At 41.7% G+C, this 14,768-nt stretch overlaps 1 protein-coding gene across 2 annotated transcripts in view; it reads left to right on the top strand.

The window, feature by feature from the left end:
- Window positions 1–14,768, top strand: part of SCAPER (S-phase cyclin A associated protein in the ER) — a 140,084-nt gene that overhangs the window by 110,320 nt on the left and 14,996 nt on the right. For both annotated transcript variants that reach the window (XM_033070745.1, XM_033070746.1), the window contains exons 28-29: window positions 7,303–7,537; window positions 10,570–10,719. In XM_033070745.1, the coding sequence (XP_032926636.1) occupies window positions 7,303–7,537; window positions 10,570–10,719 (385 nt within the window). The remainder of the gene's footprint in view (window positions 1–7,302; window positions 7,538–10,569; window positions 10,720–14,768) is intronic.

The raw sequence follows: 14,768 nt of genomic DNA, 5'->3' as shown, positions 1-14,768 counted from the left end.
TTTGAAAATGTTATGAAAAGTTTTGAAATGTTCTTTTCATATATCCTGCTATATAAGATGGTTCCAGGTTGGAAACTTCTTTATGCTTCTTGGTGGTAATCAGGGGATGGGGATGCAAAATTAATCTGGTTTTTGGTAGAACTTTTTCAGGCTGTTACCTGTCATATTAAAAGTTGTCATTCCATATTAAATTCATGAGAGCACTTCCATAGAGTGCTCTCTGTGCTGTGTGCAGATCTCAGCACACAGCATTGATGGCACACTGGGAAGCTGACACAGGACAGTTAATGTTGGCTGGGGTACCAGGACCAGCTCAGGGCTCAAAGCAGCCCAGCACAGCAGGGAAATCCTGGCTGAGCTGGGGGATCCTTGTCCTGTGCCTTCAGTCCCACCAGGCTGTTGGGAACCGTACTGCAAGTGATCTGCCTATCTCCAGAGAGCCAGAAGTTCTTGTTTCAAACTCGGGTTTCAAACAGTTCAAAGATCCTGTCCTGGGAGTACAAAGGATGCTGGGCCATTTTCTGAAGCTCTGAGGTAGGAAAGAGCTGCCAGTCCAGACTTTCCTGCCTTCCTCAAAAGCACATCTCATAAAACTCCAAATTCAGCAGAGCATTTCTAAACCAAGCTCTGCATTGATACCCTGTGTGTGTTTGGACAGTTCCTTCATGGAAGTAATTCTGTAGGCATGGGGAGATCTCAGTCCAGTCCCTCTCTGCACCTACCTCTGCATCAGGCAAGGTGACACAACAATCATCATTATTAGAAAATAGCCTCAAATTATTGGAGATATATGCATATATAAATCAATATTATGTTTTAAATGAGATCTGTGGTTGAGATAATGTAGATGGTAAAATTTTAAGACATCAATGAAGAGACTTCTTTTATTACTGTGGTAGACTTACAGAAAAAAAATCCAAAATCATGGAGTCAGATACAGTAAAGTCTTACTAATGTAGAAACATAAATTGGAGGGTTTTCAATTTTAAAATCATAAAATGTTACTGAAATAAGGGAGTCTATTCTGAACCTATGTTATAAACATACCCTATTATAAGAGAGGGATTTTCTTTCCATTAATGATCAAGGTCTTTAAAAAAGATTAAACTTTGCTATTGATCTTACTTTTCAAATTATTATTTTTGATACTGGCAAATAAATGCTTGATTGATTCTTTTAATTGAAATTTTGCTGTGGATGGAATAGCATATTTTCCAAACACTGTGGAATACATACAAAAGTTCACTTGTTGAAAACCTTAATAACTTGTTACCCTGTTTGAGGCTTGTTTTTGTCCTCTTCTCTTGCACAGTGAGAATCATTGAGGCTGACTTGAGCCCTCCAGCTGGAAGTCCCATTTTTATGATGCTGTATTGCATCTATAGCTAACAGTGGAGGTGAGAGCTCCTTCCTCCCTGATGAGTTAAAAAAAAAATGTGTATGAGAGCTGAAAACTCTCAATGAGGGCATTGTCCCTTATTGTTTGTAGGGAGAAACCAGAAAATGCAGCATGTCTGAATGTTGAGCTCTTTCTGCTGAGCAGATGAACCTGACATTTGATACTTAGGCTTGAAAATTGTGGCCCTGGTAATACTTAACTGGTTTCTGCTCACCATTAGTAGTAACAGTAGCCAGATCTGAAAACACAGAGATTTTTATTAACCTGAAATAAAATATTAAATAGACTTTTTATGGAATAGCAATGGGTTGTGTGGCCATATAGATCTCTTGAAATTTGTGTGGAATTGCAGATGTCCAGTAGTAATGTTTAAGGTGACAGCTTTCCAGAGTGAATCACTGTAAATGTGAGAGATACAATAACTATTTTGGGCCCTCAGGTCCTGATTACACATCTGGAATGTGCTTGGCTTGTACCCACAGGACAGAAAACAATGAGCAGGCTTGGAATGCAAGGAGCATTCATGAGGGCATGGCCATGCTGCCTCAGCTCAGCCTTCCCCAGAAGCAGGAGGGAACTGAGTGAGGATCTGCATGGCAGGACCTCCAGCAGCACAGCAAAGGCTTTGTTTATGTTCCTGCCTCCTCCTGCACTGCCCAGTGTTCAGGGAGCCTGCAGCCCCTTTTTCCCTGTTTCTCTCTGGACCTAAGGCTGCTGTCCTAGAGATTTAGTTGCTGCTGTATGGAGGGCTGGAGTTAATGCCTTGTTTCACTTTTGCCCATGAATATGACTGAATAAACTCACACTAACAGAGAGTTAATGCAAGGAACTCTGCATTAACTCTGTGTTAGTGTGAGTTTTTTCATTCATAAATAGGAATTCAGTACTGCAGTGGAAGAGTCAATCACAAAGACAGGATGTTCTCCCCAGGAGCAATGGAGAGCAGTAACACAGAAACAAGGAGGATACTGCATTGTGCATAAGGGGAATATTGCAAATAATAGTCCCTCAAAAGTCCTTGGGAGCACCAGCTGTTTAAAAATGCTGCTGTTTTCTCAATTTAAGAAATGCCTTCAAGCATTCTGGTTACCCCAGGAAAAGGCAGTGTCAGAACAGTGCAGTGATGAAACTTGCTGCTATTTCTGAGCAATGGGGGGTGGAGGTAGATAAGTGTGTGTCAGCACCTGATGAAGCTATGGGCTCCAGGCTGCAGGGGCAGAGCTGCAGAGGCAGGGTCTGAGCCAGGGAAAAGTGCCTGTCCTGTCACACATGCACACGGAAGTGGGCTGGGCTCAGTTTTATCACAGTAATTAAGATAATGTCTGTTTTGGCTGCTGGATGGTGAATCAGATGCAAGTCTGTCTGAACCTTGATTTTGCTTCTCACCACTTCCACTTGCAAGGGACAGCAGAATGACTGGAGGGTTTCACTTCATCACTTCTGTGCTGGCTGCAATCCCTGCTGGACAGTGGGAATTGTAGCAAGGTCTGACAGGTGCTAAATAAATACTTCTTTGTTCTTCTTTTATCATTATTTTGCCTCTTTATTTTGACATCTCTTTCTAAATAAAATAATTTAGGAGCAAAAAGTACTGATGATAGTTTTTAAATCCTGATAATAAAAAAAAACCCCTACAGATTATATTCTAAGCCTCTTGGAAAGTGATGTGTCCATTTCACTCCATGTTTTTAATCAGGAGTATATATTTCAAATACACAAACATTATAATGTATACCCTTAGAGAGGCTTGTCTGCTTGTTAGCTCAGCCAGTTTTTAAAACAATATATTTTCAGATATAAACAGTTTGCTCATATTGAAGCTTGGAGAAATTGTAGTTTTGTACTTGTTCTGCAGAGTATGCTGTTTCTTATCAAGTTGTATTGAATTCCTGTTTTTGATAAATAGTAGTGTCAATGAAGTACCACTGTTTAGTATCTTTCTTTCTTTCTTGTGATGGATATATCCACATTTTTTAATTCTTAAACTCTTTTTGTAAGTCACAGAGCATATACCAATTCCTGAGACCCCTTGATGGCAAAGCTGAAAATCACAGTGGCAGCCCATAATGAAAATTCTGTGCATTTCATTATTTCATTAAACCCTTTTTTTTTTTCAAGATACTGCAGGTTGTTTGACTATAATATACATATTTGTCTGTTTTTCTGTGTTTATAGTTAACACATAATTATTGTGACTGCTGAAGTTTGAAAGCCTGTTTGTTTTCCCATCTATATCAGCCAGTCAGAAATCCAGTGTCTCTTGCTTCCCTTCAGGGATTAATGGAAGGGGTTTTGTCCATAGTGACTATTTCACTTTTGCAGCTGTTACAGGCTCAGAAACAAAATTTCTTTAAATCGGAGAATTAAGAGGAATTGCAGCTATAGGAATTTGATCTCTTAACTTTAGTTACGTGAAGTCTGATTTTCTGGCTGACATTGTCATCTTACGCTGTGAAGGTTTTTAGGGGTTTTTGCCTCAGTCTGTCCCAACAGCACTGAATTTTCATTGGGCTTACGTTCTGAGGTGAACTGAAAATCTGCTCAATGTGTGAAACCCAGTGTTGTGCAGCCTTGACAAAAATCAGAGCAGTAGGGGCAGAGGTTCATGCTTTATTTTCCATCATTTCATAGAGTTTTTTTTCTATTTTAAAGCCCACAGCAAATACAAATCACTTCTTTTACCTTTTTATTGTAAACATTTAAGCTTAAAGTGATGTAATCAACAGTTCAGCTCAACAGGAGCCAGTGGTCTGTTCACATACACATTAGCTGTAGTACAGGCAATATCCAAAATAATTTTTTTCTGGCAGTTCCTTCAATCCATCAAATCTAGAAGACAGATTTTTAATTTCTCCTTAACAGTTTTATTCTGTAATACAACTTCAAAATTTTTCATATTTTCTGGGAAAAAACTAATGCTTGTATTTAGAGTTACTTTACAATTGACTTTTTAATGTATATTTTGATTCATTCTCTGCTCCAGAGCAGCACAAAATGGTAAAAGGATTTCATCCAGCAATGTAAGCTTTCTCATATGGAATTGTTTAAAAATAATGATGGAGTGAAAGTTGAAAGCAAGCTAACTTTAACCTTTGGTAAAATTGGTCAATCTTCTGATTGCACAGAGTCAGAGAAAAATTCTGTGAGGTATCATATGCAGTAATTAGTTTGGGGTTATCATTTGACTGTGAGTGTACTTTTCTGTTTTGTGCAGCTGAAAAAGCTGAGAGTGAAATTGGGAAACGCTGGTTGGCAGGAGGAGCTGTGCTCTCATGTGATCCTGTGGCAATAAACATTCTAGTTAGTTGAGTGTAACTAAGTGATGGTTAGCACATTTTGGCTACTGCACCCTGCAGAATAAATCCTTGGACATCAGAGGCATTTTGGAGTGAGGAATAGCAGGGATCCCAGGCAGGGCTGTGGTGCACAGGGTGGTCCCAGAGCTGCCAGCTCTCCCTCCTCCTGCAGCCATGGGAGCTCTGAGCTCTGCAGCCCTGCTCTGCCAAAGGCACAGCTGGCACAGCCAGGTGATGGGGCAGGAAGTGTCCCTGCTGAATCCATCCTCACTCACTCAGACACCTCATAGCTCCAAAATGGGGGTTTGGGGCATGGATTCCAGGCACAGGGAAAGCAAAGCCCTGCCATAAATTGTTGTGCAGCGTAGCCACACCCAAACACACAGTACTCCAGTATTTGTTCCACTTTTTATTCTTTGTGGAGTAAGTCTTAGGGTCTTAAGGAAAACAGACACAACTGTGTTACATTTGTTCTTACTGTGTTTTACTAGAGTCTGATTCTTCAGAGTCAGAACTGCTTCTGTGGACTCCTTGTGCAGTCTGGAGTGGGTTTTGTGCAGCACAGATATCACTGGAGCAGGCCTGAGACATTGATCCTGGGGTAGCAGCAGAGGGTACAGCACTGAAAAGCTTTTTCAGTAGCACTGGATATTCACAGACTGCAAATAGAACTAACTCAGAAACGTTACCCAAAGTGCTGATTTCAGATGGGATCATTCCTTCCATCATCTGACCTACTGCTTTGTAAAGGTAAAGATGTGAGGGGACAGAGGTGCAAACAGGTGGTGCCAGCAGAGCCCAAATCCTGTTCTGTCATACTCACCTCAGCTCAGGGCTGCTCTGGGACCTGGGCAGTGCAGGTTCCTGGTCCTGCTCTGCCTTTTTCCCTTTCCCTCCAAGGAAGCCATGGAGTGCTGTTAACAAACAGAAATTCTCAGGGACAGACACTGGTTTGGGTAAGGTGCTGCTTTATTTGCTTCACTAGGAAGAGGGAAAATGGCAGAACAAGGTGATGGTTGGCAGAACATACTCCTTGCTGAGCTCATGGTTTAGTTTCTCTGTTGAAGAAGTCTGTCTGTAATTGTAAAAAGCAGGGTTAGTGAGCCTGCCTAGAAGCTGTGTTGGAAATGTCACTGGAGCAGTGTTTGTATGGGGTGCAGGGTGCTCCTGGTGCAGATACAGAAGAGATTACTGAGAACACTTCTAGTCAAGGGAGAGCTTCTTACTGCTGCTGCTGCTCCACAGGAATGGCCTGAGCCCTCTCATGTCTGCTCTTTGCTGCCTTAAACTGAGCTCTTCAGACTTACTCATTATCTTAGAAAATGGTTCTGGCTTTCACTTCCATTTCCTTTGCTTTTAGTAGTTATAGAAGGGGGAAATACCCTCATTTAAATTGTCCTTTTATAATGTTTTCTCTTATAATCTGTCATATTTTCCTTTAATTATAAAAAGGAATAATAGATACACTCAATTTTTTGTAGTCTCTTTTGATATTGATGCTTCCTTCTTTTTTTCTTTTTTTCTTTTTTTTAAAGATGGAAACATAGTAGATGAGGTAAAAACCAGACCTTGATGTAGCATATTTTCATTGTTACTGTTTGCTGTGTTTTATTATTTTAGTGTTTCCTTTGATTACCAGTATTGACCAAATGTGTTTCCAAAATGGAATTCAGGTAATTTATGTTACAGGTTTGAATAAGAGCTGAGAGAATATAAAACTTGCTGAATTATTTTGGGGCTTCACTTTGTGTTTGCCTATCTTCCACACATTATTTAGCCTGCAGGGTAGTGATATTGTGAGTCTTCCTTAGCAGTTGTCCTGCTTCATCCTCCAGATTATTAATAATGTGAAAAAACACGAGTACTAAAAATCATGAGGATTATGTTAAGTGTTTTTGAAAGTCTGGATGTGAGAATGGAAAGAGCAGTCCTGAGTTATTTGCCTGTCTGTGCTGATATCCTAGATAACTAAAAACCTTCCCCATTATTTGATGTGCATCCCCAAAAGATGGCAGAGAAACACAGTCCCTGTGTGCCTGAACTGTGCTGGTTTGTACTGACCTGTGCTTTGCTGCCCTGCTGCAGTCTCCCATGACAGCATCTGAGTGAAGGAAGCAGCAGTGTGTTTTCCTACTGCTCCACCATTTCATTCTTAAATTCCTGCAGCACCTCTTGATTAAGATCATCTGTTCCCAGTAACTCTGTACTTAGGTTAGGCAGTTTGTTCAGTGCCTGCAGCCTGACACTGTGGCAGGAGAGGCTCCGGGGAGTTCTCCCAGTGCTGCTGGCTGCTCTTGCAAGCAGCAGAGGTGAGGATAGCAGGCTGCTGACCCGAGGCAGGGCTGGCATGGAGCCCCTGCATGCTCCCACAGTGCCCCCAGACTGCCCGGCAGCACAGGCACAGGATGTGCAGCAAGGTCCTGAACCATCCAGCTGCACTGTGAGTAAAGAGCATCAGGCAGTGCCCTAATTATTGAAGTATTTTCTGGAAGTGCTGTGGTTTCCTGGCACTTGAGGCATCAGGTTTTGCCTGGTTCCCTGTGCAGTTTCTCTGACACTTGGCTCCCACTGCTCTGCTCGCTCTCACCGCCTGCTGTTCCCTTGCAGGTCCTGGAATGTTTTTGACACAGCGCGTCAGGACCCCACAGGACTCACAGCAGCTCTGCAGGCCACGGATCTGGTGGGGGTCCTGCACATGCTGTACTGTGTCCTTTTCCATGGCTCCATCTCAGACCCAAACACCAGCCCCAAGGACAGCTACGCTGCCAGCACAGTCCAGGTTGCCATCCAGAGTTTATGTTTCTTCAATAGTTTTGCTGTTCTTGACCTGCCTGCCTTCCAGGTAACATGTTTTAAAACTTCTCTTCGTGGGGAAATGCTAGTTGTTGATTATATCTTTGGACTAAGTTTAAGATCTTAGTTATTGAAGGAATTTTTAAATGTTAGATTTCATGCATAACATTTGTAACTGTTGTTATGTCTACCATATAGCTGTGTCTGATGAATTGAACCAAAAAGTGAAAATTTAGAATGCATTAAATGCTGAATCCAATCCATGATGTCTTCTAACTTCTTTTTCACTTGTTTCTAGCATAGTACCTTTAATATTTATCAGGTCTCAAAAGTGTAAAAAGAAAAATCTTAGTCAAGAGGACAAAATAACAGTTTTTCTTTTGTGAAAGGATTTGTTTTTATTATAACCATGTGTTATATTTTCCAGGGCTTTCAGTGGCCATTTGCTTTAAGATTGTCCAGCTGAATCTGATAATTGCTTGATATCATTTCTTTAGCAAGTAAAATTTTGTTGACCAAAAATTGGAAAATATGTTTTCATAATTTTCATTAAATTAAAAACTAAAAAATGCTGCATTTTGAGTCCTGAGAAGGACTGCTTGCCTTTGTCTGTGAACAGAGCTCAAGTGTAAATGAATGATTTTGCAATACAAATACTGGATTATTTCTCAGGTAAGTTGGTGAAGTTGTATTGTTAATATAAAACATCTGTCAGAAAGCATTGCTTTGAAAACACATTTAGCAGCATCAGTCTTACACAATTCAACAGAAAGGTTTCTTTTTCATTTCATGTGTAATTTGTTTATGTTGTGCCACACTCTCCATCTGAAATGCATTAAACTCAGCAAGAGCTTTTCCCAAGTGAAGATTTTGGTGTGGCTCCTGCCCTGGGTTTTCAGGACATTTGGTAAATCTGTAACAGCAGCAGCAGGACCTCTGTGTGCAGCAGTGTTCATGTGCAGCAGCCGGCCCAGACAGGGTTCCTTCCAGGGACAGACAGGGTATTGATGGGAGTTCCACTGTACACACCACTGGAGTAAAACACACACCACTGGAGTTCCACTGCACACACCACTGGAGTAAAACACACACCACTGGAGTTCCACTGCACACACCACTGGAGTAAAACACACACCACTGGAGTTTCTTTGCACACACCACTGGAGTTCCACTGCACACACCACTGACCCCCAATTCTTTCTGTAAATCAAGGTAGTTCCCTGCTGCACTCCTTCAGCACCTCTTGCTTTGAGGCTGGCTGTTCAGGTGCTGCTGTAGGTGTTACAGAGTGTGCCAGAGTCAGGTCTGAACTGGAACAGGTAGAGTCTGTGGGGGGCTGGAGCAAATCCCACTGCCTGCTCTCTGATATCCCAAGAAACCACTGTTCATTTTTAAAACACATCTGCTTACCCTGTCTGTATTTATCCCTCTGCCAATGCCATTATATCTCAGCAGTTATAATTAACTTCCAAATCCCATGGTCTGTGTTAGTCTGTTCTAGCTGAACTGCTGCAAGTCAGGAGCTGTTGCAGTGGGAATTGCCTCCCTCAGCTCATGGCCACAGGGCTCTGCTCAGGAGGTAACCCAGCTGGGCTGTGGGCATGGTGCTGTTTGTGATGGACAGGCAGCTGGGGTGGCTTCAGCAGCTCTCCCTTCCCTGCATTAGTGGGATTTGTTTCTGTAATGTCCAAAATGACATCCACCTGAGGCAGTGCTGGACACTGACCCTGTGGGTCCTGGCAGGCTGGCAGGCAGCAGAGGGAAAAGCCTCCTTTATGTGCTGTGTGATCATTATCTCTGAGGAATAGTTCTATCACAGATTAGTAGGACTGTGGGATAGGGGGTTCTGATTAGCAGAAGAGGTCTGGTATTCTCGAGTTTGTATTAGCACAGATGGCTCATGGGTGTATATTTCATTTAATTTGACAGTCTAAACAATTGAAAGATGGTAGTGAGAAACAGCACAGGGTCCTGAGCTGATATTAATTCTGGCTAAAAAGGAAGCATAGTTTCCTTGAAAAATTAGTTTAACTTTTATACACAAACTCAGGTGCCCTTTGACCTATTGTTATCAGGGGAGGTTAAACCCAGAGTGCTGGGTCACAGCATGCATGGACAGCACTAATTAAATAAGGACAGACCTGAGAACGTGCATTTACATGACACAAAGCAGTAAATGGTGCCTGTGCTGGGCATTAAATTTTGAAAATACACTGCCTTACCAGAATGCTTGAAGTTCAAGATCGAAAGCATCCACAGCTGAGCCTGCTTTCATTGTCAAGGATCCTGCTTTTGCTGGGTGTATTTGGAATTCAGTGAGACTAAACTACGCCACAGCCTGCGATTTATGGATATGTATTTACCACAGGCTGCAAGGCAGAAAATGAAGAAAACTGAAATTAAAGAGGTTTTCTCAGGCCTGCATTGCTGTTTCATTAGAGTTAGGAGACTGTCATGCTCGTTCCTTGTGCTTTAGTTTTCCCCTTTGACCCTGTGTCGCTCTGTCTGCTTGACATGTTTATTAAATAGAGGCTGTAGGCTGCACAGATAAAATCTAATTCTGAATCTCCACGTTACAGCAATTTGCCTACTTTTAGAGAACATCCCAAGAAACTTTGCAGCTGAGTGTTCTCTCCTTTTGGATGTTTCTAACTTTTTGTAATGTTTGAAAAGCCATTATTTGTTATTAATCATTGTATTCCATTCAGAGCACGAGTTATTAATGAGAAATGCAGAAATGAAGATGGTTTGGTTTCTTTTGCTTATTTCTAAAAGATATTACTACATTTTCCTGGAGCATGTAATGTATGTCAAATGGAATGGTCAACCTAATGCTACACTGAATGTCAAATAAGCAGAATCCAGCTTTTGCTGGAAACTTGAATTTATTCTTGCTTCTGTGGCTTTTGATGTTATATTCCAGTTGGAAAAAAAGATCTGGTTCTGCCTTCCACAGCAAAGAACATGGTCTGCACTTGGCAGACAAACCCCAGGAGGTGCAGTTGGTGTGCACACAGCTCACACAAGTTCTGGAACTCACTGCTGGAGTGTATGTAATGCGTATTTCTTGCTGTTTTTCAGTCAATTGTGGGAGCAGAAGGACTGTCCCTGGCCTTCAGGCACATTATCAGCTCTCTGCTGGGGTACTGCTCCCAGCATACCTGCGAGGGATTGCTGCACGAGGTCATCGTTTGTGTGGGGTTCTTCACTGTAAACAACCCAGATAACCAGGTAAGGCAAATGGAAGGGGGATCACAAGTTATCAGGGGCACATTTAGTCATGGAGCCCTCCAGGAAACTCATCTCCTCAGCACTTGGGATTCCTGTGTCTGCAAAAGAGAAGCTGAAGTTGTGTGCTAAGACAAAGACATTCGTGTTGGGTGTCCATAAGCAAACTGCATTTGGAGTTCTTGTGCTGCCATTGCATTGATTGGGACTGGCCTTGCTCCCTGCCAAAGTCTACTTAGAAGCTGGTATTTTTAATTTAAGTTAGCTTCACATCAGCTTGATCAGATGTTTGTGGTAGCCAAGGTAAACCTTTTCAAAGCCAGCTGAGCTCTCCCATGGAGACCTGTCCTTGGGTGCCAGTGTAGCTGTCTCCCTGCTTGCCAGTGCTCAGGTTTAAGCCATTCTTCCCCGCAAATCTTTTCAGTCATAAACTAAACGCCCTGTGTAAGAAACAGTAGAAATTCCTCTTGAGCTTCCTTGGTTGTTGTCCACTTTTGCCACTGAACTCTGTGACCTCCCCTACTGGCTTATAAAGTAACACAGACACAAAAAATATTTCAAATATATTGGTCTTAAAAATCTCCTGGTTTTCTCAGCTTATATGTAACATCTCAGGGTGTATTGGGCAGAGCAGGGCTTGGCACTGGCTCTTTGAACAGGAATATGAATATATTTTTGCAGCTGACTCTGAATGTGTAGGTGCTGCACCACAGTTCCCACATTTTGGGTATGATTCAGTTGAGTGCTGCATTTTGTGAAGGTGCTCCCTGTGTTCTCTGTCTGCTTGTATCACCTTTGTGCTCAACTTTTGGGATGGGAGTTCAGGGTGAGGAGCTCAGTGCCCTCAGTTTAAGCTGTTGAGCAGGAGGAAGTGTTAGTCAGGAAAGGGTTTAGAGGAAAGCTGCTCAATAACATCCTCACAGTGATTGTCTGGAACTGGAACACTGTAATATCTTAAAGCTGACAATGCTGTCACAGTATTATGTAATTCTATAGTGATGTTTCTGTGGCATTAGCCACAGCTGGAGGGAGGATGCTGCAGCCTCCCTGCCCTGTGTGACCAAATGCCACTCAGGATCTGGAGCTGCCTGTTGGCAGCACTGCAGAATGGTCATTTTGGAACCTGTGTTTTGGGCCCCTGTGCTGCCCAAGCTGGCTGCCAGCAGTGCCAGCAAACCAGGCTGTGTTCTCTGCAGCTCAGGAACCTCTGTTGTGGCACAGCAGTGAAGTGTTTATTGCATGGAGGGCTGGCACTGCAGGAATAATGAGCTCAGGGGTTTCCTGCAGCAGTGCCAGCCTGCAGTGCTTCTGCCCAGGGAGCCTTTGGCTGGGCTGTGCTCCCCAGCTGGGCCTGGAACCTTCAGCTTGTGCTGTGAGGCTGAAGGTGCCTTCTGCAGCTCTCAGGGTCAGCTTTAGGGTTCAGTCAGACAGCCATGCTGTGCCTGCCCTTCTCATACCATAAAAGCTTTCTTTTAGGGTGACTTGCTTTGGAGGTACAATCTTAAATGTCATTGACATGCTTAACCTGATCTCTAATATTCCTCATTAACAAGATTTTAACTGAGGAAGAGGCATTTGGGTTTGGCCTTTTTGTTTAAAAAAGCATTTTGAAAAACTGAAGCTTTCCTCACTCAGGTACTTGAAAAATCCTGGGAAGGTTTTTTAGTGAAAGGAAGTAATTTTTCTTTTACTACCAGGCAAAGCCGAACGATTTGCTTATGGTCATTATTTTAAGGTGCTCCTTGTGTTGTGAATTCCACTAGACAGGCTGCTTTTCATGAGGAGGGAAGTACTTTCTATTCATTCAGTTATGGTTTAATTTTTTATTATGTTAAGAGCTTCCAATTTTTTCTTTCGTTGTTGATCATCTGGGGAGTCCTACTAAAAATAAAAAATTGGTCTCACAGTGAAAGTTTTCAAATAGTAGGCTTGAAGTCCTGGCAAGTACAGTGTAATAAAAATAGATACACTAGACTCGAGCTATGAAAACAAATTTCTGTAAAGCCAGATAGCTCTAGTTAGTATTTGAACCAACTTCAACTGAGCCAATAACTGACAGATTCCAAGGCAGCTTCAGGTTCTTCTTGCAGTCAAATGTGCATTTGTTTGGAAATGTTTGTAGTTTAAAATTTTTCCCTCTCTAAATTTGTATTTCTTATTGCAAACAGAGGTATGTTTTCACTCCTTTCAGTGCTCAAAACAAAAAAGGACAAACAGTTGTTCGGAGTTTTCCGTGTCCCTCTTTGTGGTTCCTTTGTCTATCCACACCCACAGATAAATATCCAAAGCAGCATACTGGAAGAAGGAAAAAAGGCAACTTTAAAAGAAAAATTTTAAAAAAATTTAAAAGCCAAGCAGTTCCCCATTTTGGAGAATAGATAGATTTCTAAAACAGAAATTTTACAGCCTGCCAACCTCAGCATTGACCTTCTGTAGCAGTACTGTGATTTAAGTAAGTGAACTACCACCACTATGCAGTCAAAATCATAAGAGGGTAATTTCCTAAATATTTCACAGTCACAGAACAAAATATTCCAGGAGCTTCATATACCAGTCATTTAATATAATCTAGGTTTGACTTCATTTATTAGGCTGTCTGTAAAAGTCTTTCCAGTTAGTTGAGTAGCAAATTTAGAAGTAAGGAGGAGAGAGCTTTTCTCTGGAGCAGTCTGGAGGCTGAGGTTTCCCCCAGCCCCTCCTGGTGGTCCCACACACAGAGGCTCTGCTGGGCTCCCACTTGGTGTTTCCACCACGCCTGCCTCTTGGGCCAGCCCCAAGTGATTCTGTCGAGGAGCAGAGAGGACAATGGATTCCTGAGGAACACATTCCTCAGTGTTTTGATAGTGCTTGCTCTGTTTATTTTAGAAAGGCTGTGATTTTGCTGACTCTGCCCACATATAATATATTAGTAATATTCCTTTCCTCCATTCCTATTTTGTTTTAACATTCATAAAACTCTTCCAGCGCAGCTGCTGTCACTGAAGAAATAAATCAGTTATGAAAGTGAGAATTGCAAACAGCAAGGAGTGTTCCTTGAATATTGGCAAGGCTGCAAGGCCAGGGCTGAGGCTGAGCTGCCCTGTGTGTTCAGTGTGAAGTTGTGTTTGCTGCAGAGCTCAGCTTTGCTGGGCATCTAGAAAGGGGATTCTCTCCTGCTGGCCACCATTTCATCTTCTGCCCTACAAAAACAGGTCCCTTGATAGCGAGGATGGACGTGTCAGGCTGAACTGTGTAATAAAAATAATGTCCAATCTTTCCACAGCCAACCCTGCTATATCAGAGTGTAGAATTACGGTTTCTAATTAAAATGTTCTTGTTAATTAAAATTATCCTTCTATTTCATTACATTTTTATTCCCTTTTATTGTTTGATTTAATTAGTATAATGAATATAATTAGCATGTGCTGTCAACTCACCTTATTTGCATATTATATTGAATAATTGAATGTGGTCCTGTAATTAAATTAACAGGAATGACAGATGATTTGCTTTCTTTCACATTGCTGCATTGGGAATAGAAATCTTTCCATATTCATTGCAGATAGGGAATATTTTTCATCTAAAAAGTCCTCACAAATCAGATCCTCAGACTCAGGATCTTGCTGACAGGCTCCAAAAGAAGTTGCATTGTTTGTTTGTATTGCTATGGCTTTATTTAAATAAAAATAGCTTTTGTTCTCCCAGCCTTGGGTACACACTGTATTTAGAGTGCTCTAGAAAAATCCCACCAACTTTAAGGGTTTGTAAGATATTAACTGCATGCTTCTACAAGATACTATTGCTGGATTGCAAAACAAAATCTCTGCTGAAAGAGTTAGGAAAAGGTATGTGCAGCTTTTCAGAACTTTATTATAAAATTAGCCTTGTAGATAGAAGTAAAGAGTTCTCTCAGAAGTTTTTTTAACATTTACATGCACACTGTGTGTCCTTGAAGAAGGGATTTCATTCCCAAAAGTCTTCCAGCTGCGTAAGTCTAACTTATTTCTCTGTCCAAACCCTTTATCCCCAAACATTTGTGTCCATAACAAGGCTTGTTATTATAAACTCATAAA

The sequence above is a fragment of the Catharus ustulatus genome, chromosome 12, assembly GCF_009819885.2.
Source record: "Catharus ustulatus isolate bCatUst1 chromosome 12, bCatUst1.pri.v2, whole genome shotgun sequence".
In the NCBI taxonomy this organism is placed as follows: domain Eukaryota; kingdom Metazoa; phylum Chordata; class Aves; order Passeriformes; family Turdidae; genus Catharus; species Catharus ustulatus.
The sequence above is the reverse complement of the archived record's forward strand: the minus strand, read 5'-3'. Positions and strand labels throughout refer to the sequence as shown.